Here is a 22,634-nt window from a genome sequence, read left to right as displayed (position 1 = left end):
ATTCTTGGTTAAGAAAATAATAAGATTTACTCGCAGTACTTATCTGAGCACCTCACAGGAGCCACAGACTAGTTCCTGAATCATCCTTTAAATGTAGTCTTTTTACAATAAGATCTTCATGATATTTTGTGTTTATTTTGTGCCACAATACACTGGTATACAGTAAAAGATAGATACTGCTATGCCTGTGCACTGGTTTTACTCTTCTTTCTCTGCCAAGCATCTCAAAGCTGGAAAGATTTCAAAATGGGTGACTGCATAAAGATTGAAAGAATGCAGAAAGGGATAAAGAAGTGTTTGGAGCACAGCTTTCTCTGACGATTGTAATAATTTTAGATTTGAAATTGTTTTTGAAGCACATCTAAATGCAGACACTGTAATAATAACTATCACAGCTGGGTGATCATGAAAAAACATCTGCTGTTCAGACAGATATATTCTGAATATCCACTTCATTTGCTGCATTTATTTTCTCTGACAGTGGGCTGATGGAGATATAGTGGAGTATATAAAACTGATGGTACTGAAACTTAAATTTTGCAATAATTTACAGACTGGTGGAAATGTGAACAGCAGTCATGTTAACTGAATCTGGTGATATCGGAGGAAGAGGGAGCTAGAAATTGCTGTCAACGGTAGCTTGCTAGTTGTGTGAACAAGGTCTGTTCCTTACCACCAAAAGTTCCTGTGGAAATGTACTTTGGGCATGTCTACACTATATCCAGACCGTGCTGGGGAACAAGACATTGAAGCATGGCATGTATGCTGTATGAGTGTACATCCAGAGCAGATGACAGCCAACTGCTTTAGAACTGCATTGGATGTGTGCCAGGAAGCATGCATGAGTCGGAGATGATTGGCATGCTCCCAGCACCACTCTGAGGAGCTAACTTACAGCTGTTTGAGTGTAGCTTACATAGAATGGGTAAGCCATGCTTCACAGGGGCAGTATAGACATACCCAAAGTCTCCATATTTATTTTGTGAGTGTTTTGAGGGATGAGGCCAGGGATAAATTCTGGCTATAGCTGTTAATGAAATAAGACTTCAGGTTAAGATCTATAAAGGCAAAAGGTAGAGATCTCTGAGGCTTATCCTGCAGCACAAAGTTTTGCCAGCATAACTATGTCAGTCAGAAACATGTGAAAAAAGATCCCACCTCCTTGCTACACAAAGGTAGTGAATCTGTATAGAGATGAAAGTTAGGCTGTTTACCATGGGTTATTGTTTTCTACGTTATATAGCCCAGAGCTATTACTTACAAGGATGGCCCTAAAATAACTTATGGGACATTTATGGCAGTAACCATTGTGTTGGGTAATCACACTGTTCTACTGAAAAAAAGAATTTGATTGTGGCTTTTTTTTCTTGACAAGGTATTGAGAGAGCCCATTTTTCACATTAGTTCAATGCAGGGCTTGGCAGGAGCATACTGACTATTTATCTAGAATTTATATGTCACTTTTGGTGATGATTTTGCTGAGCCCAGCTAAACCTCTGTCAGCTCTTGTGGGAAGCAAGGTTTTTCTGTAGTGAATGTAAGCAGAAGAGAAGTCAGGTTCCAACAATGGCATAGCTATTTTTTTTGACACCTGCTCAGGACATACGACAACATAAAGATATGAAATTCTGTGTAAATTAGGTTCTTTTTGTTCTTTCACTGTCAAGGCAGAAAGAGTGACTGGAAATGGCACCCATATGCATGAACACTCCATAAACATTGTTGAAATCAAGTTTTTAAATAACTCGGGGCACTGACCAACTCGTTACAGAACACTCACAATGGCAGATAAGCCTATAGCCACAGCATACACAATTTAAGTAGCCTTTGGATGTTAATCAGTCTTGTATTTCTAAAGTACCCTTATTGGATTGCTTGTGCTTATGAATAGCAAACTTGCCTGCTTGATCCAAAATGGTCTCCCAACACTTAGGATCAAAACTCCCTTCTTGGCAGTCGAATTTGACACCTGATCCATAAGGATAGGACTGGAGTGTAGGCTAGTTATGGCAGTAACATAGAAATGGAAATTTGGGTGAACCCTAGTTTCTATTAGATGGGCAATGACAAAAGGTCTGACATTAGTTTATCATTCGTATTGCAAATGGCTTAAAGCAAATAAAACCCTGAATACACTAAGTATTGTATCTGTATAGCCTACCTTCAAGGTGCATGTGCAAGGAAAATAGCTAGTGCAGTAATACATTTGAAGCCTCCATGAATGTTAAATCTAAGCAACTTGGGTAGGCTGGGGTGCTAATGGGGTGGGCAGAGTAGCTCTGAGCTTAGGAGCATAGGCCCACCCCATTAGCACTCCACCCAAGTTGCTTAAACTTAACATTCATGGAGGCAGTGATTTTTCAGCCAAGGTGCTGGGACATTCTGAGGGTGCTTGCAGATGGTCTGAACCTTGCTTGATCAGCTCAAGCTGATCAAGCACCTATGTTATAAGTGGCAGAGGGTATTGATTATGAATGGTAATCTAGTTCAGTGCCTGATAATTGGAGTGAAGGGACTGATTCTCTGCCAACAACTGCCGTACCTGATCTTCTAGCACTTACAAGGCGAAGGCCATTGGTGTCAGCTGGTCTAGCTCGAGCAGGTCTGGAGGCACCAGTCTGGAGTTTGCCTCCATGCTGATCCCCTGCTGCTGCATGTGGAGATCCAGGCAACTTGTCATGCTAGGACATGGCAGCCAGGTCCAGGGGTTACCTCAGGGTCAGGAGAAGCGACTGAGGTCCAAGAGGAGCATGCTGAATCAGAGGATAGTGAAGCCAGAAAATCTGCCCAAGGAACCAAGTGAGAGATCCAGGGGGTCAGGAGGCTACCTGGGTTGGGTATCCAGGAAATTAAACTAAAATTGGATTTCCAAAAGGTCAGGCCAAACTCAAGGTTCATGGGCAAGCCAGGTCAGCTGTCCAGAGAGTGTCAGGAAGCAAGTAGCAGCCCAAGCCAAGGGTGCAGCAGCCTGGGTACAGGGTTGAACCTTGCCTGGACACTTCCTCTCCTGGGTCATGGGTTTCTAGCTTCAGCCCTTTCTGATTATCTGGGAGACAAAATAATTTGGTCAGCATGTATAGAAAATACACCTGTTGGATAGGTTTTTGCTGCTGCTTTCCAAGGAATTGGGGAGTAGAAACACAGCTTGGAAAGTTCAGAAATGAAACTGGGAGGTACAATTTACTGAAATGATTGTGGGATTTGAATGACAACAGGAATGTATTTACCTTTAACTCCTAAATATTGGCACAGACATTACTATTTTATATGTAACAAATTTGAAAGAAATGTTGGACCTGATTTAAATTAAATTTTCCCAATTTGAAAAATTTTAGCCAAAGCAGTTTAACAGATCTTTATAAACAACTAGGAAATTAGAAATAATTAAAATTTGTATCACTTTAATTACAGGCATTGTTATTGTTGCTGTTGATTTAAGTATTGATACACCTTTTTAACTTGAGTAACTAGTCAAATTTTGGTCTTATATTTCACTTAGGAAGAGAAATTGATGATGGAGTCAAGTACCTTTGACACAGTTCTGTTTTGAAAAAGCAGGAGTTAGTACTTTTTTATAACACGGGAGGAATCCAATACCTGGGGTTTCTTTACTCACAGCTTCAATCTCTTTCAGCCAACACCCATCAAAATGATTATGCATATTCAGGCAACTTCAGGTTTTCTCGTCTATCAGCTCCTTTCAATCTTGTACTCACCCACTCCTACCCACCTGTTGCCAAAACCACATGCAGCTTCAGCCCCTCCATCAGAATGCTTGAGTTCCTGAGCACTCTTGCATCTGTCTTTGTTTTGGGTTGAAACATATACCTAACTGTTGCTTACACTATATTTAAAAAGCCTGGTTGCTAAATCTAGCTGTTGCAATAAGCTTTAACCCAAATTAATATGTTGAGAAAGACAAGAGAGGTTTTCATGTACCCATGAAATACCCACTGGTATTTGCATAGGTACATTGGGTATTTGAGCTTACATACAGATAGACACACGCCTGTTGCACGTAAATGAGTTCCTGCAAATGCAGTGGATATGTACTCTTGAAGGAGAGGTAAGAGCTAAATGAGAATACATAGTGCAGCATGTGAATTTATAACGATAGCTCAGTTGACCATACCAAGATACAGTAGTCAGAGATGTGCATATGTTATGAGGCTGTGAGTCACTTTATTCTCAATATTTATAGGCAATGTAAAAGAACATACAGTGGGGATATGTGCAAAAAAAAAGCTTAAGCTGGTTTCAGAATTAAAAACATATGTCCTATCTCCTTTTTACCTATGCATTCATGGTATGAGGCTGGTGAGGGCCCACTTAAGGTAGTATTTCAGTCATTCCTCTATTCTTGGACAAAGATAAGGGAAAACAAAAGCAGGCAGCTAAACACTCTGGGACGGTACTGTATTGTACTGTAGACTACACAGACCAAAGAATTTTGAAGTAAACAGGAGACTGAACCAAAAGAACAGAAGTCCAAGGCAAAGTGTTACTATTGATAATACAGTCTAATAGGGTCCAGGAGAGAAGTGGTTGGGGCCCAGAGGGAAGTCTGATGTTGTACATGGATAACATTATTCACAAACTGCAGGGAAGATGTCACAGAGATGCATCATTAACACTGATTCTTTTCACGTTAAGCTTCCCTCTGGTGTTACCGAGGGAAAAGTTTCTGTTGGAAGTTACCAGTGCACTTAGGAAATGCATTCATCATGCACTCTCATAAAATGCTGAGAACTTGAGTAGAATAGGATCCCAGGTTAATATTATGTAAGGGGGGAGGTGAGGAGAGATGAAAAGATAATGGAGAGCTAATAATAGAAAGAGCTTCACTTTTTGAGGAGATAGATGGAGCCAGCATAAGTACAGTTCCCCAAATAGGACTAGTCCCTAAGAATATGTTTATACCTATGTTTAGGACTGACACCAAGGGTTGCCTTTGCTAGCTTGAGCCACATGAGCTGGCTTTCCCCATCTATATTATCTCATGGCACCTGAAGGTGTGAAGTGCAGCAAGACAAGTAGTGGATAGATCAGTTCCTAGAAGACCTCTGTTCAGGGAAGCTCCCTATATCTGTTCTTCAAGTAGAGACCTTCTAAGAGTTAGTCCGCCCTTCTCTGCTGAAGGAAAGATGAAAAATGCAAGTACAGAAGGACCAGAAGTCAGGAATAGGGAGTTGTAGCAGTGCTGCTGATGACCTTTTTATGCTAGGTCCTACTGCCCTCAGGGGAGTAATGAAAGAAAAAATGAAAGATGGGCTAGCAGAAAGCTTAACATTGATCTTTGAGGCTCAGGAGAGCTTCCAGAGATGGGGTAAACTACAGGCAGAGGGTCATTTAAACCAGCAATGCTGAACTTTTTCCACCTTATGTCTCAGCAGCCATTGGTCCCAAAAACCCTGGTTCCACCATGATAAACAATGAGCCGGGGCAGGAGGGAGAAGGGGGGTGGGTCCCCCGGCGGCCAGTTGGCGAGCAAACCCGGAAGTGCTGGAGGCACGCAGCGGCGGAAGTACTGGTGGAGGGCCCGCCAGTTCTCTGCGTCCCACCTAGACGGCTGTTGTGAAACACTGATTTAAAGTATTTTTAATGTGTATAATCAGCTGGGTTGAGGCAGAGATGGGACTAATACTAGTGTAGATATAGTGGTTGTAAACAGAAATGCAGCTCCCCACTATAACTGAGAACACTTTGCAGGAAGCAGTCTGAGTTACAACAATCCCCTGGACTAAACAGAACTTCACTGTTGGTTCCACGGTGGAGGGGAATCTAGGTGCTGACTGCCAACCTGCAGCTGATTTTTTTTTTTTCTTTTTTCCCTAGCAATGACCCCTCTTCCCTGCAAGGTTGCAAAGTTTTCAGGATGGGAGTGGGGAGAGGGAGCTTGTTCTAGGGATTCCCCAGCCAGTGCTGGAGGGTGGGGTGGGGTGGGGTGGTGTGGGGTGGGTGAATTGGAGCTGCCCCACCTGGGGGTGGGGAGGGCGGGGAGGCCTCCAATACCACCTGCCCCATCCTCCTCCAGGGGCTGAAAAAACCCCAGGCCAAACTCTCTTCACTTCATTTCCCCACCCCCCCCAATCCCATTCTGAAAACACCTGAAGGCCTGCAGGCAGCACAGACAGAAGTTATAAAAGATGCTCTGTTTTGAAACGTCTTCATCTGACCCCTCATGCAAAGAGGGTTCAGATTTTTACCTGATCAGCCATTTTTGAAGCTTTTTGTAGCCTTGTACTTGTCTGGTCACAGCTATAAACTGCTTTCTATGGCCTGATCAGGCAAAAATTGTCACTTTTGTTGCAACCAAGGTTTGGAGTCTTCTCATGTAGGAAAGGATGTAGAACTTGTTTCTATCAGCAGCGCAACGTCAGTGAAGGGTGGGAGTTTAAATACCGTCTTTCCTTTATGTGGTGATAGTGCCTACTAAGGGATGGTTCTGTCTATCCATCTGCATCATATGGATTTCATTTTAACTGGTACAGAGTAGTGTGCTTGATACCTTCCTGCAGTAGCTTGGCTGAATTTGTTCTTTTCATTTCTCTGTTGAAACACGTATTTCTTAACTTTAATGTTATCTTTTGTATCCGTTCCATTCAGCTGTCTCAGACCCAAGCCAGTAGATTCACATGTGTAATTGTTAAGAGAATGCTAGTACTCTGTGCTCCTTTGACTTCAGGTGTTCTCTAAGCAGTAACTGATTCATTTCCTGTTGTGTATTTGTTTTTGTTTTTTTCTTTCCTTTCATCAGAACATAGTGGCCGTAGGAGCTGGGTTTTGTGACGGGCTTCACTGTGGTGATAATACCAAAGCTGCTGTTATTCGACTTGGCCTAATGGAGATGATTGCATTTGCAAAAATTTTTTGCAAGGGGCAGGTATCTACAGCTACTTTTCTGGAGAGTTGTGGAGTGGCTGACCTGATTACCACATGTTACGGAGGCCGTAACCGAAGAGTGGCTGAAGCATTTGTTAAATCAGGGAAGGTACAGTATCTCTTGTATTGTGTGATGTCCATTGTTGCAAAAACCTCCCCCATAACATCAATTCTGATGCTTCTGCCTTGTTAATGTAATAGTGTAGTTTAATTCCAGTCAGTGTGACTAGTATACATCCTGTCCTGTCTCTGATTGTCCTTTCAAATTTTACCATAGAGAGAGTATGTTGTGGGTAGGAGAGAGTAGAAAAGGGAGTACATGGTGATATAGCCAGGTTTGTGGTTGTTTAAAAAAAAAAACAACTAAGCATGAAGAAAAGACTAAATAGGCTAGGACTTCTCAGCTTAGAGAACAGACAACAAAGCAGGATATGATAGAGGTCTATAAAGGCGCATATTATATTCTGTCACGTACTGTCTATGAGAAACTATGGTATTAGCAAGTGGGCAAGGTTTAAAATGAACAAAAAGACGTTTTTTTCACATAGCAGGCAAGTAACTTGTGGAATTCATTGCTACAAGATGTAGAGGCTGACAATTTAATGAAGTCCAAAAGAGAATTGGGAAATTCACGCAGGGTAGATCTATCAGTAAGTATTAAATATCATAGTTAGGGCTACTACTTACAAATTAGGACTTCCTAGGTCTCTGAATGCTGGAAGTTGTAAGGGAAGAGGGGCAACGAACAGATCAATCTAAGTAAGTCATATATATGTATTCTTCCCCTTATCATCTCTCTGCCATTGTGAGATACTGGATACTTGGCTAGATGCCATTCTGGGTTGCTCCCAGGTTTCCCAAGCTAGAATGACAAAGTGAAGAGACATGGAAGGGTGGGGGAAAGTTTTTGTACAAGTATGTAGGGAATAGTATTTATGAAATCCTGAAGCTAGTTTTGGAAGAAATATATTAAAGTTCTGCTATGACATTAGCTAGCTTCTACCATGAGATCTTTACTGTATGTCTGTGACCTGTGTTAAGAGGCTATTAATTTAACATTTGTGCACTACCACCTTCATCTGAGCAGAGCTGAAGAGCTGCCTTTCCATGCTGAAACAATGGGGTCATCCAGCGGAGGATAAAAGTCCCTTGCCATGTCTGAATGAACCTTGTTTTCAAAATGAAGAATTCAGTTTGTAAAAGCTTTGTTGTAAATAAGTTTCTCTTTCTTTTTTAAAAATAATGTTAAGTCCATTGAAGAATTGGAACAGGAGATGCTTAATGGTCAGAAACTCCAAGGACCACTGACTTCTGCAGAGGTGTTTCGCATCCTCAAGCAGAAAGGGTTGGTGAAAAAGTAAGTAAGAGAATCTGTTGCAAGTTCTTATCTCCTCTTTTTTAACTCCTTGCTTTTTGCTAGGATACCTTGCTTCAAGAAGGTAGTAGTCAAAAAGTAAAATATGACAATGAAAGTGGCTTAAATCCCAATAACAATGCATAAATTAAAAGACTGGATCAATAGGACTTCAGATTACAAGTACTAGAGCTAAGAGTGCAGTCTTCATATGGTGAATGCTCCTACAAAGCTATCCTGGTACACTATTGTGCCCAGTGCATTGTAACGTAGAGCAGAGGAAGTGCGCTTTAGTTCAACCGAGATAGATGGAGGAGTTTCTATAAATGGGCTGCCATGGAGTCAAGGATTAATGAGAAACTATTGTCACAGAGGCAGAACATAGTATAGGGGAAGGGGGAAGGAATGGTAGTGGCTGAGGGAACCTAGCCTATTGGAATTCGTGGTTTGGTGATGGCTGGTTTTGGCTTTACTCTCGGAGAAGATTAAAGCAATATTTGATTTTTTTTTTTTTTCTGGTGGGGAAAGTAGCTAGTTTATTGATAAATTTGTAGTTGTTCTTTGACTGTTTGACCATAATAAATGTTCTAGTGGCTATAAATAGGTATTGTCTAACGCTCTGTTCATTGCTACTCAGAAAGGAACCAGAAGTGTTATGAATCAGAAATGAAGATTGCTATAACCACTAGCAAATTAAAAATAATGAGAACAAATTTGGTCTCTCTTTGAAAGTGAGTGGAGCAGGGCCTGTTCATATCAGGTGCTGAGCACCCTGCATTAGGTGCTGTGTCAACCCATAAGAGAAAAGCATTATCCACATTACCCAGCTTGATAAATATTTATAATCCCTGGAGTGCACCTGGCATGTATTGGTTAATCTCGTTAGATCAAGAATGCTGTTTCCACATTTGCTGCTTGGCTGCTTGGTGACTATTTACATAGTTCAGCATAGAATCATAGAAAAATTGGACTGAAAAGGACATCAAAAGGTCATGTAGCCCTGCTTAAGGCAGGATCATCCCTGTCTAAACCATCCTTGACCAAGCATTCTGTTCTTAAACTCTGGGAACAACCGTCACACATAGCCACTAGCCATAATGCCTCAAACACCAAAAACACCTTTAACTTGCCACCGGTAAAGCAGGGGGACGAGAGCACTGTCAGGGTCCTACTACTGCAAGGACAGAAAGTACTTGTTAAAATAAGCTCAAAAGAGCCTAGCGAACATTGCTTATTCCAGAGTAAAACAGCATGCAAAATGTACATATCATATACAAAGTAAGATTACTTTGTTTATTTTGGTTGTCATAGAGAAAAATATTATGATTGTATCAGATTGGGGTTTTTTTAGTCTTTTTAGAAGATAGAGGAAATTCTGCTAGTTAATCAGTGTGTACAGATAACCTGAAAGGCTTTTGACAAAACTGGCTATGGTGTGTGTTTGGAACAATGTTAAAGACTCGTTTTCAGGCTTTCTCAAGTGCACAGAGCATTATTTCTTTCTTGGAAGCAAACGGGAATAGATTGTGGTGCAAAAAGGAAATCTTTTTATCTGCATGAGATTTATAACCTTGAGGCAGTGGTTCTCAAACTGTGCCTCCTTGAGGAGCCGTCAAGGAACGTTGGGGGTGCAGCACAAGGGGGCATGGGCAAGAAGTTTGCAAGGAGCTGGTGCCACTGCAGCCTTGGGAGGGGGGAAGTGTGGGGGTGGGGAGCCCTGGGCAGGCTCTGCCAGTGGGCTGCTGCTGCACCTCTGGGAGCCTGGGACATCAGGCACTCAGGCTAGAGCTGCAGTGGGGCCAAGGCAAGAGGTGCTGGTGCTGTGGCAGGTGGAGCCCACCCTGCCATGCCAAGCCATGGCAGCTGCTAGAATAAGGGGCACCCTGTGCCTGGCTGCAGTGCTACTCTGGGGTGAGGGGAGCGGGTGGGGGCAGCGTGAACAAAACTGTAACGCAACGGGGGACTCAGCTCAAAAAGTTTGAAAACTGCTGTCTTAAGGTGAAGCTACCATATTTATCTGAATCCAAGACATCAAATTTGAGGCGCTTCCCTCTATAATTAGATTGTTTATAATTTTACAAATATATAATCAAATTATTGAGGGTGCCATTTTTAAATTTGTTCCCCCCAAATCCCCCAGCAACTGACAAATGTAGTAGGGAACCCAGTGATAAATGGTGAGGGTCCAGACCCCTGCCCCTTGCCTCCCCCTGTTCCTGCTGCTGGACTCCCCCCTCCCCCCCGCCTGTCTGCCACCTGCCCCACTTCTCACTGTCCCCAGTACCAACTCTGCCTATCCCCAGCCCCACTGCTTACCTTCTGCAGAGGCTCTGACTCTGGGGACTCAGTGGTCCTGGCAGTAGCAGCAGGTCAGGGGCAGAGGAGCTGGGGCCAGAGCTGAAGGTAAGCAGCAGGGTGGGTCAAGTGTGTGGGGGGGCAGTGGGCAGGTGGCAGGAGGGCATCAGATTGTTTGGTCTCCCTCACGCTTCCCCCCCAAGCTGCACACTGCGGGTCTCTTGCTCCCCTTACCGCAAGTCCTCTCCCTGCTGCATGGGTCAGTCCAGCCCAGGGCAGCTCCAACTTAGGTGGTGGGCCTGGAACCAGAGCTAAGCCACCACCCATCCTGGGCCAGTACCTAAAATGAAGCTTTATTTTCCCCATGTTGATTGGTGCAAGGGGAGAAAAACCTTGTTTTGTCTGAGAGTAAATAAAGTAATAAATGAGGGAATATTTGTTGTCCTGTCTGATGGATCTTCTCTTTTAAGATGCATATGAAACTAATAATACAAGCAAATACTTACTTAAGGCCTTGAGTAACTCAGAAGTGTTGCAGAAGTAGAAATGTCACCATTTTAGAAAGCAAAATAAAAACTGAGCTGCTTAATAAACCTTATTTACAGGTTATCTGGCTCATTTTTTGCTAGTTAAATTCATTGTTTATCTCCAATGAAAGGAAGTGCTTGTTAATAAAGATATGTAAATCCAGCCAGCTGTATATGGAGACTGCTTTCATCATCCAGAAAGGTCAAAGTTTAAATGTTATCTTTGATATTGTGCTACCCATGTAATCCTCAGTTCATTGTAAAATAGAACCTGCCCTCTCCTCTGTGCCTCTAACTTCACATTTCCTGTTGTTTAATGAATCAAGCTGTCTTGATTTTCATTTATGCATGTCAATCTGCAGATGCGTGATTTCTATAGCCATATGTAGTCTATACTTAGTAAGACTGGATAATGTGTTGTTTTCATCTCTTCCTCCCTTCTCCCATGTCTTCCTTTTTTAGATGTGGCAAAGTCATAAAAATGAACTGTTTGGTCTTTTTGACTGGCAGTCCTTAACAATTTTTTTCTCAACAGTTTTTAAAGTGTAATTTCAATGCACCATCTGCTTGCCTATCTTTTAACACTTGCTCTAGAAATAAAGACACATCAGTCCTATCTCTGCAACATACACATTATGGTAATTAGGCTGATTGAAGAGAAAAAGTCATTAAAACGTTGCTTTCAATCCTCATTGATTATAATGTTCTCTTAGATGTGTTAAAATAACATTGGGTTTGGGGGAGTTTTTTTCTGCTTTTCCATTTGGCAAGTACAGAGCTGAAGGTAGCATTTTCTTTTCTTTTTTTCAATCAAAATGAAATTAACTGTGCTATAGTTTACTACTTTTGTACACCAGCATCACTGCTAACAGCAGTACAGTTCCATAGCATCTTCTCCTTGGTGGCCTTATTTTTGAAAGATCCATAGTGCCCTTCACTATTACACAGAAGTTGGAACATTCAGTAGACTGTAAAAGATGTAAAGTAATTTGCACCTGTCTTCCAGTTGTCATTTCATTATCTTCTACCAGTTCCTAGTTTGTTAATATAGGATCATAGGAAAGTAAGGCTGGAAGGGACCTCACGTGGTCATGTAGTTCAGCCGACTGCTCAAGGCAGGAGTATCCCTGACTAAACTTCCCCACCCAAATAACTGTCTATAATATGTTGGCCCTCTTCTGAAATGGGAGTTTAAAAACTCATGCAAATCTTTGCTTGATTGTACTATAAATATTAAACAATGGTATAGCAAGAAAATCCAAGTATGATCTTGAGTATCCCGTTAACTCTAGGCTCTTACATGTGAAAACCGTAGCCTATTGATTTTAATCCAGCAGGGGCTCTTTTGATATCTCTTTTTTTTTTTTTTCCCACTAAGTCATTGATCAGCAGTGATGAGTAAACTTTTGTAGCTGAGGGAAGAGTTGAGTATTTTTTTTTCTTTCATAAAATACATTTTCTGTTCATGAAATAAGTAAATGGCCAAGTTTCATCAGACAGTGCAGGCTCCATTTTGGTGCATAAGTGTTTATCACTTAAATGAATATGTGTGCTGTAAATGTTGTATTCTCTTTATGCTGTGCTTCCCATCACAACTGAAGGTTCTTTGTGGATTCTAAAAGAAATCTTAGACCCTATCTCTCTTCCCCACCTAAGTAAATATAGAATAGTGTTGTGGTATTTTTTTACTTTCTTTTTTTCTTTCCCTAGGTTTCCACTGTTCACAGCTGTTTATCAAATCTGCTATGAAGGAAAACCTGTCCAAGAGATGATATCTTGCCTTCAGAGTCATCCAGAGCATATTTAAAATGAATTGTGCAATTTTACAACTGCAGCTTCTGCCTTTCCAATTCTTACTTGGGTTCAAGTGGATTAACACTAAGCTCCACAAGAAGCTGCTCACTAGACAACCATAGCAACATGATTGTGAATGAATTGCTGTAGTTTTTTCAACCTAGTTTGATAGACTTGTGCAGTGTTGGATTGGTGACTGCCATTTTACTGCCTAAAATGCAAATGTTTTAAGATATATGATACAAAACTTGCACTATATATAAGTATGCATTTGTGAGTGTTCCTACAGTACAAGACACAAATGCTATTTAATCATTTCTCCATCTCCAGTTTTCTTCTAAGGACTTCATCTAATACCCACTAGAGACAGTGGAAAAAATCCCATTAGCTTTGAGTCAAATCTCCTGTAGTAGCTTGCTTTTCCAGAACTGTTTTATTCTGCAGTGTATATAGAACCAGTTTTCAGATTTCAGGTTTGCATGTTTTTTGCTGGCATTAATTTAAGCAATATTAATATCAAGCAAGTGATAATAGCTATTCATGGAGGGAGGGAAGGGATTGGCATTTTAATTAACTTTCTCCATTTAGTGATGTCATGGTACTTAGACAGTCACAAATTGTCAGACTGGTTAAAACCTATTTTTAAAGTGGATTTAATCCTTTAAGTGTAGTATTTTAAAGGGGACATTATCTGCCCTCAGTTTTTATCCCTCTTTCTTCACATTTTGTATTCCTGCATTTCTCTTGCTGTTCATTCATATTAAGCTATTTTAGAATTCCATTAGAAAGGAAAAGTGAGAGGTTTTTTAGCAGAACACACTCCAGAATCGGGCCCTGTGGTTCATCCATATACTGTACTGTAGTTTTATATATTTGGGGTTGTTTTGGGGGGGAGGGGGCATTCTTGTGGCACCTACTACTCAGAGCTGCCATGCTGCTGTTTTCCCTTAACCATCAGCTACCAAGAGCTGTACTGCATACTGCACACCAAGGAATTCCCAGTAATTCCTATTTGTATTGGCAAATGAATTGTATTTCTTTCTGCTAACTGCATTTCAGTGCCTAAAATGACAAGGTCTACTGGTCTCTGTGGACTTGATCTAACTTCCAGTCAAGTGAATAAAACATTTTTCTTGTTCTTTAACTTAAAAGACTTTTGGTGGGGGTTGAACCAAGCCTTGTCTGACCAATCAGCCTGAATGCTTCTCAGAGGTCATGCTGTCTCTCTCTTTCCCTAGTATTTTAAGAAAGGAAGGGTCAAAAATGATTAACCAGAAGGTTAATTTGACCTCTCAATGGAGAGAGGTGTGTTGCAAAACTATCTGGGTACCCCTGAAATATCTTTTTTAAAAAGATTCTGGTGGATGAAGAGGTAGATAAATGGATCTTTCTAGCCCATGATTTTATTTTATTTAAATGTAGTCTTAATGGACACATCAAGGGCTAGGCTCATCAAAGGAGAACCTTTCACTGGGGCCTGGGAAATAAAATCAGCTTAGAAACTGATGGAGTTAACATTGCACCATTTTGAGAAGTATCTGGCTAGTTTGAATACACACTCCTAGTCCTCAGGCAAATTTGGGACTGCTTGCATTGTTTACAGACCATGAAAGTTTTCAGCATGAAGTTTTAAGATGTCATTCAGTAAGACAAAGTGGCTGCCTAAGAATAATTGTCATCCTCTCTTAAAGTGCATTATGTAGCCTGGATGTTTATGACTCTGGAATAAGAAAGCATTAAGGCAGCTTTGTTTAAACCGAAAGATAATTCATCACAGGGGTGACATTTTATGTACTTCTATCACACTGTATTGCTCTACATTATTTTTTTTTGCAGATCATGTGAATGTCTTAGAAAATATTCAGGGCTGTAAAGGCTCATTTCGTTGTGGTTTTTTGCCTTCTCTTTCACTGCACTTAGCACTGGGGTGGGAATCACTGATCAAACAGATCTGAGAGAGATTATTATTTCTGCTCAAGACTACATAAAGGGCATTTTAAGATTGAAATAACTGACATAACGCACATATGAAGCATTCACTCCTTGTTATATCATAACTCACAGTGGGTCTCTTTATGGTAAAGTACTTTGTTATAAATGCCACGTTGGGGGCTTTGCCTTTATATATTTTTTTTACATTCATTATATAGAAAACTAAAATTTTATAAGATACATAAAGGGCTATATAAGCTAAATGTGATTAATTAATTATATATATAATATAAGTTGATTTCCTTTATTCTTATACTCATTTCTCCAATTTTTTTTTTAAATTAGGATTTGTATTTTTTTTATACAAGCTCACCCAGTGACAGCCAGCAGAAGGTTTGTTTGTTGAATCGTTTTCTTAAATCTACAATTCCACTCCCTTTTTCTTATATTTCCTCCAATAAAATGCTTCCTGCAATTAATCAATTTATCTTGTTTTCATTTCTGTAGGAAGTTATTCCAGCATTTGTATTTGCATTTTAGAGCTTGAAAACTTTTGGCTTGACACTTTTTTCATTAATACTTACTAGTAAAGATATGACTGCAATATGTCTACCAGGACTCAAAATTATGGCCTGACTCTGTGAGCACTATACCTACTCTTATGCATAGTTGTGCCATTCAAGACGCTATGCCCAATAATAAGGATATTTTTTGTTTTCTTATGTATTTCAGATCAGGTCCTAAATTTAACTGTCTTGACTAATTTATGAATAATAATTACTAAGGGAATTGCATTCCATTTTCTACTAGGATCTACCAAACTAGCCCGTTACACATGTACTGTATTTGTTTAAGGATTGCAAACAGTTACCTATTTGAAAGCTTAGTACAATAAACTTTTTATCTTGGAATGATCTGCTTTGGTTGTCTTGTTTTTATTTCCTTTTCTTTCAGATCTTGCTTTCTACTTTATTGTATGGGCACTGTTGATGGTAAATATGTGATTATGATAGATATGAGAGTACTGTATCAGGTGTTAAAAATTTGTTAAATATCAGCCAGACAGTAATTTTTAAATAGTTTTCTTAGCAAGGGTAGGCAAATACTAGATTTGGCTAGTAAACAAGATTGTTCTCTGAAACATGAACTGGATTATTCTCTTATTTATGATTATAATTTCATCCACTAGAGTTCGCTGCTGGGCAAACTAATAGTTTCACATAATGTGTGGCAGATACTGTTTTCTCTCTAATAGTTCCTTGAAGTTCTTTGACTCTTGTATGCATACAGTTATGTTTTCTGTGTTCCTTGTATTTTGAGAGCACAGACCCCCAAGCAGCCTGCATTATGGAATGGACAAATCCACTCCGAGTGGGAGAAGTTTGCAAAAGTGACAACATCACACTGAGTCTCCTCCATGTAAACACAACACAATGTAACTAAGGTCAGGAACAGGAGTTCTATTAATTTCATCTCAAGACATTCCTTGGAAGAATGAAGGGAATTCTTTTTGAAACTGATAATGATCCTTCAAGTGTAAACGTCTATGCAGTCTGCTCTAAGCCTTCTAACCCCTTGATCTCCAAGTAGCTGTATGATGAATGAGCCATACCTACTGTGTAGACTTACAACTATGCCATGCCAGGTAGAAAGATAAAACAAGCACTAAGATTTATCAACTCCTGGACTTTCCCTACTTCCCTCCCATGAGTTCCTTGGGGATTGTGGGGGGAAGATTCATTTTAGTAAGAATGATCTTCTAATCCCTATTATGTAGAGTTTTTCTAGTGAATAGGATAGTATAGCACCTGCCTTTTATAGCACTTTTCATATGTAGATATCAAAGTGCTTTGCAAAAGAGGTCCTGTTTCACAGGAGGAAGCTGAGGTGTGGAGAGGTAAAGTGATTCGTCCAAGGCTATATTGTAGCCCAGTGGCAGAACTGGGAATAGAACCCAGTGTCAGAATCCTAATGTAGTGTCTTGGCCCCTCAGCCAGTGGCTCTTAACCAGTAATGAAGGCTGACCTGGCATCCCCATCAAAAGTCCAGAGTGTGATATTTTGTACAGGGTAAAATACATATTCAAAAAAGGTAACTCAAATACATTGGCCCTAGTTGTAATGGGGAGACTTGGTAAATATAAGGATAAACTATTGCAGAGAATTACACTGATTTAACCGTCTTTCAGACAAATTTAATCTTCCAAGGAGTTGAGCTTTCAGCCCTTTGTAAGTTATTTTGGGTACCTTTTATTTACTGTCTCAGGATAAATAACCTGCAGCCTGGTCAAGGGCATGTAAAACCTGGAAGTCAAATTACCAACATAAAATTAATTCAGGTGCCTACATGACAAATGAAACAGCAGCTTTAGCTTGCCTGTGCTGTTTGTTCATATCATTCCCATCTTGGATTTTATTTCAAGTCGGCAATAATGTGAACAAAGTCAATAGACATCACAATTGCTGATTAATGGTGAAATAAAACATTCTTCTGAAACTCAGTATTAGTTTTGTTATTAGAAACTGAAAAATTACCTTTCTTGGTCTGTCTTCTGGCCAGTCTGGTTCATTTCTCATACAGTTTGCCATTAGCTGTAGGAGTCTCTGAAATGTGAGAACAAAAAGATAACATTTCTATCTGAATAATGTATGAGAAGAGTGTCTGCCTTTGCTCCCAAAAATTGCAGAGGAGAGGGTGAATAGTCCAGCATTCAGACATTTCTATTCCACTTGCTCACTTGCTGTTAGATTCTAAATCATGTAGTATAGGATTTTGAAATGCTCTCAATTTGGAGAGTTAGCCTAACCCTGCCCCCATTCAAGTCTGTTGTTAAAACTCCTGTTGGCTTCAATTTCTACTTTAACATCTCTGTGTTTCAGTTTCCCAGTTTCTAAAATTAAGGCTAGTACCTGCTTCAGAAAGGAACCACAAAGTTTACATGTACAAGCACTCTGAGGCTATAGAAATATTAAAAATACCACTTTATTTCATATGGAAATGACTAGAAATAAGGACACAAATGTTTACCAAAAATATATCACTATAAGAATTTGTGAATGGTGAGTTTAAAACTGTTTAGCATAATTACTCTCCTGGAAAGAAATGCATCTTAAAAAATTCTGCTGATTAAAATCTACAAACAACAGTGGTGGAAGGAAACAAATGTGTTTGGTATACAGCCATGCAAGATAATTAGATGCAGTATTTTTTTATGGTCCGTATTAAATTCCCTGCTTTTTGCCATAGTATGCTAGACTCCGAATGTTCCATTTCCTGTGACTATTATCAAAGTATTTAGACTTTTCCACTTTAAGGCCTTTCTTCAAAGCTGCTGCACCCTGGCTTCATTTTTATGTGCAAGTAGATTATATGTGCTGAGGTTTATTGTTTTCTTTTTGTTTTTCCATGTGCAATTTTACTCTCGCTTGTATTGGAGACTCTTTAAGAAAAAGCCTTTTTGTTTATACAGGAATGTGAGTATTGCAGCCCCAGTTGCAAATATATGTAAATATGTCTTTATAACTAAAATGTATAGTTTGTGTGCAAAAAGTGTGCCCAAGTTTTGTGTAGATACTAAGAAGGCCAGTGGGAAAGCTTCCATCTTTAACTACTTTCATGCTTGCAATGTTTATGTGAGTTCTTTTAAAGTTTATTGGGGACACAGCCCAAGTGCACAGACCACCAGCCAGCACCATTTCACAGTGTTTCCTAGTAGCCCAGTGTCCAGTCGGGAGCGTTGCTATGATTATAGTTGGAGGTATGTAATTGTGATGCTACCTCCCTATCCACAACACAGCTGCACTTTTGAAAGCTCTACAATACCTCCAACATGCTCTATAGAAACCAAATATAGTAAGGACAGATAAAAGATTTTACCATCTCTTTCCCAAACCCCATTTTACAAAAGACATTAAAAAATCAACAGTAAGAAACTTGTCACAGCCTCCTCTCCCTCATGACAACTCCAGTGTGTTCTCTGTGGGATTGATTGCTTTGTGAAGAAGCCTTTGTGTTTTGGTGGCTTTTAACACTGTCTTCAATGTCACATGGTTAATCTCTCAAGAATAGCTGTTACATGAAAATTTAATAGTTTACCAATGTCAGATGACTGTTGAACACTGCGTTCAGCCACAGAAGCTATACTGTCTTTAAAAAGACTAGGGGGAACTGGAAGGCACATCAGATCTCCCTCTGAATTGCTGCTTTGTCTCTATTTGCTATGCAAATATTTCAGGAACATATAGACACTTACAAGGCATTGGATAAACTTTAAAGTATGAACTAAATACATAAACGGTCAGATCATAACTCTTTGGTTGCTATAGCTCAGTCTTTTTTAACAACTCCTGTTTCTCAGTGTGACCTATTAGCACCACTACTCTTTTTGCATCATTGTTTTACAAAAAAAGATTGAGCAACATTTGGTATTATTTGACTTCGGAAGCTCAACAACTCAGTTGAAAGTATTTTAACATACTGAGGTCAAAGTAGGCTGCTGCATTCTGTAGTTTGGTGGTGCTCAACCTCCGGCCCATGGATGAAATGCAGCCCACAGGGCCATGGCATCTGGCCTCCTGTGGGGCTCCTTTTGGATCAGGGAAGCAGTGGCAATACTGCCACCCTACCCCCCCTGCCACATTCCCAAGCCCCATGTGGCAAGATGGAGCCAGGTTGCCACCTCTCTCCCTACACAGCAGGTTGGGACTAGGCCACATGGCTGGTTTGGGGCCAGGCTATACCTGCTCCGCGTGGCTGAATCTGGGCCAGGCCATGCCCACTTCCACCTGTGCAGTGCAGCCAGAAAAACCAAGCCAAACTCTCTTCCCCCGCACAGCTGGATTGGTGCTGGGCTGCCCCCCACCCTCCCTCTGCGAAGCCAGATGGAGCCCTACCACACTTATTCCAGGCACTGTATCCAGGCCACCAGCCAGACCTGGCCTGCAGATGGGCTGGGCACTACCCATCTGGTCTACCAGGCAAAAATGTTGAGCACCACTAGTGGAGATGAACAGAGCCATCTCTGGGTCAGTCTGTCTTCTGAATGCAAGTCTAATTTTCATTAGTGCTCAAGCAGAACATAAAACCCTGTTTATGGAAGCTTTTGCTGGTGTTAATGCATATCAAATTGAGTTGTAATTGGATGCCCCTTCCTAAAAGGTGCCCATATTTTAAAACTGGTCCACATATTGGTTTTGCAGGTTTAATAACTTTAGCTTTGGTCTGTTGGTCTTCTCAAACTCCAAGTTGGGGGATATAGCAATATCATCTGTTGTGCAGGCTTTGCTGTTCTCTTTTAACCGTTGGGTTTCTCTATCCTGACATTTATGTCAAACTGCAGGCCTCTACAGAGGAGAACCTGGGCCTACTACCAATCTCTGGATCAGCACAGCTGAAAAAGGACAGCATTTCATACCATGATAAACCAAATGGAAGGAATGTATGATTATCCTGTTAAGAATGGCACCTACTTCAAACCTAAGATGTTCCAAAATGTGTAACTTGACTCTTGATCTACATCTTCCTAATTTTCTCTCTAAGTTAAACAGCAAGTGTTCTTGTAAGACTGCTTTACTGTTTCTTTTGTGGGGTCCTCTGAAGCATTAGCTCTTATACAAGTTGCTTTTACAAACTGGGATATGTGGCTATAATAAACTTGTTAACAGTTGGCTATTAAGTTCTTGTTCTTCACCCAGTGGGAATGTTTAAGCACAATCACAAAATCTGCCTAATATGTATCTAGTGTATTCCCATTATTACCATCATCATTAGCTATTATATTACAGCAGAGACCCCAGCTGTGTTCATAACCTTATTGTGGTGATCACAGTACAACAATGTATTGAGAAACTGCAAGGTAGCCCCTCTGATACCTTGAGACAAACCTTCCACATCAGAATTTGGGACATGTTGGCAGAGCAGTAAGGGAGGCTGACTTGCTTTTGCCCAGACTGTACCTGCCTATAGTTAAATTGTGTTTTAAATTCTAACATATTTCACATGTATTAAATGTATTTATTTTAAGGGGAAGATAGAATTCAAAATATTGCACTAGCTATGGCAGGGACGGACAGCCCCAAGTGGAACAGGCATCCTCTGTGTGTGGCACAGGGCAGATGGGAGAGGAGAAAAGCAGCACAGTGGCAGGGGGGGACGGGGGAGCAGAAAGCTAAGCAGATGATTGGGTAGGAAGTACAGTATAGGATGCAGACAGCAATGACAGATTAAGCAGTAGGGGACTGGAGTGGCAGTTGGGGAGGGCATGGACCCCACTGGGCTAGTGTGTGGTGAAAGAGACAAAGTAAGCAAAATTTTAAAAATTCACCAGAGTCGGTAATGCAAGAACACCTATTACAATTCTTTAGCCCCTTTTGACCTGTGATTATGCACTATAAATTACCTTGCAATAACAGGCTAAGCTGGCAGTACACTCTTCAAAGCTGCAATCCAGCAAAGACATGCCCAGGCAGAGGAAGAGAAGTTAGAATCACTTGTGCATAAGAGAAGATTCTTGAACATGCTTTAGAGATAAATATGCATAGAGAAATAAGGACTGATATTTGGATTATTTCTTGTTTGTTTATATCACTCTCCAACTGGGATCTGGGAAGGGATCTTGAGACAAAAGAAATATGCACGTGATATACTCTAGATAGGTTATGCACGTGGAATATACACTCCAACCACTTTACGGAGGGCAATTGTAAGATTATAGAAATATGCACTGTATGTTAATTACAAACCCAGTAGGTAGTCATAGAAAATTATAATCTGTGGATGTAGACTAATTCTTTTTATCTCACATACATTTAAGAAATTATGCATAATTAAAAGATATGCCGGTTTGTAATTGTAGTCAGATTTAAGCTAAGCAGTGTTCGATTTCATTATAAATCTAAGATAGGCAATTACTTGGCATCTTTCTGCACTTTAAAAAAAAAAAATCACTATTTATCCCAAACTCCATACTTATGATGACAACACTTTAAAAAAAGCATTAAGATCAATCTTTTCAAATTCTCATTTAGCTTAACTAAAAATTAACCTCTCTACCAGTGGGAGCTCCAGTACAGACAAAGTATCCACATCCACAGCTGCATTCATCACTGTGTTGTCTAACCCAAAGATCTGAGTGCTAGTGGCTGTCAGTGCCTCATCTACAAAGATGCTACCAGTGCTGCAGGTTGGGCACTATGAATATTTAGGAAAAGAAAACATTTCAGGGACAGATTCTCTGGTGTGTTTCTGACCCCCTTGAGCTTCTATAGCACCACTAATGAACTGGAAACCACTATTTCTTCCCAGCTATGTTGGCGCTCTCAGCTAGTACAGGGTAGGGTTGTGCGAAGCGGGCCCTATTCGATTTGATTTGGATTCGGCCCGAATCAGGGACAGTGATTCGATTCATTGATCTGGATCACTGTCCCTGATTTGATTTGGCCAAATCCAAATCTGAAGATTTGATGCTGATTCAGAGAATCAGCAATTTGGATACAGACACAGCTTTAAATGTTTTTTCTACATACCTTGAAGTACCAGTGTGGCTTGTGACCACTGCAATGCTGAGGCACGTGGAGCGTCCCACAGGAGTGCAGGGGGCCCCCCCATGTGCTTGGCAACAAACCCAGAAGTGGACCAGAAGTATTTCTGGTCCACTGCTGGGGAGCACACTGGGGAGCCACCCCGCCCCAGCTCAGTGATTGGCCATGGGGGGGATGACCCTGGGTGCCCCCCCCATACCCAGGAGGCACCAGTCGCCAATTCAGGGGGGTACAGGAAGCCAGCCAGTGCACTCCCCAGCAAACCCAGAGGTGGACCGAAAGTGCTTCTGGTCCACTTCTGGGTCTGCTGCC

At 40.7% G+C, this 22,634-nt stretch overlaps 1 protein-coding gene across 3 annotated transcripts in view; it reads left to right on the top strand.

Annotated features, from left to right (window-relative positions):
* The window catches only part of GPD1L (glycerol-3-phosphate dehydrogenase 1 like), a 36,661-nt gene extending 20,963 nt beyond the window's left edge, over window positions 1-15,698 (top strand). For all 3 annotated transcript variants that reach the window (XM_019498035.2, XM_014603266.3, XM_019498036.2), the window contains 3 exons: window positions 6,758-6,991; window positions 8,133-8,239; window positions 12,769-15,698. In XM_019498035.2, coding sequence (XP_019353580.1) covers window positions 6,758-6,991; window positions 8,133-8,239; window positions 12,769-12,865 — 438 coding nt within the window. In that variant the 3' untranslated portion in view covers window positions 12,866-15,698. The remainder of the gene's footprint in view (window positions 1-6,757; window positions 6,992-8,132; window positions 8,240-12,768) is intronic.
* The last annotated feature ends 6,936 nt before the right edge of the window (window positions 15,699-22,634 follow it).

This window comes from Alligator mississippiensis, chromosome 5, assembly GCF_030867095.1.
Source record: "Alligator mississippiensis isolate rAllMis1 chromosome 5, rAllMis1, whole genome shotgun sequence".
Taxonomy (NCBI): domain Eukaryota; kingdom Metazoa; phylum Chordata; order Crocodylia; family Alligatoridae; genus Alligator; species Alligator mississippiensis.
Note: the sequence above shows the minus strand (reverse complement) of the source record. Positions and strands in the feature narration are given on the sequence as shown.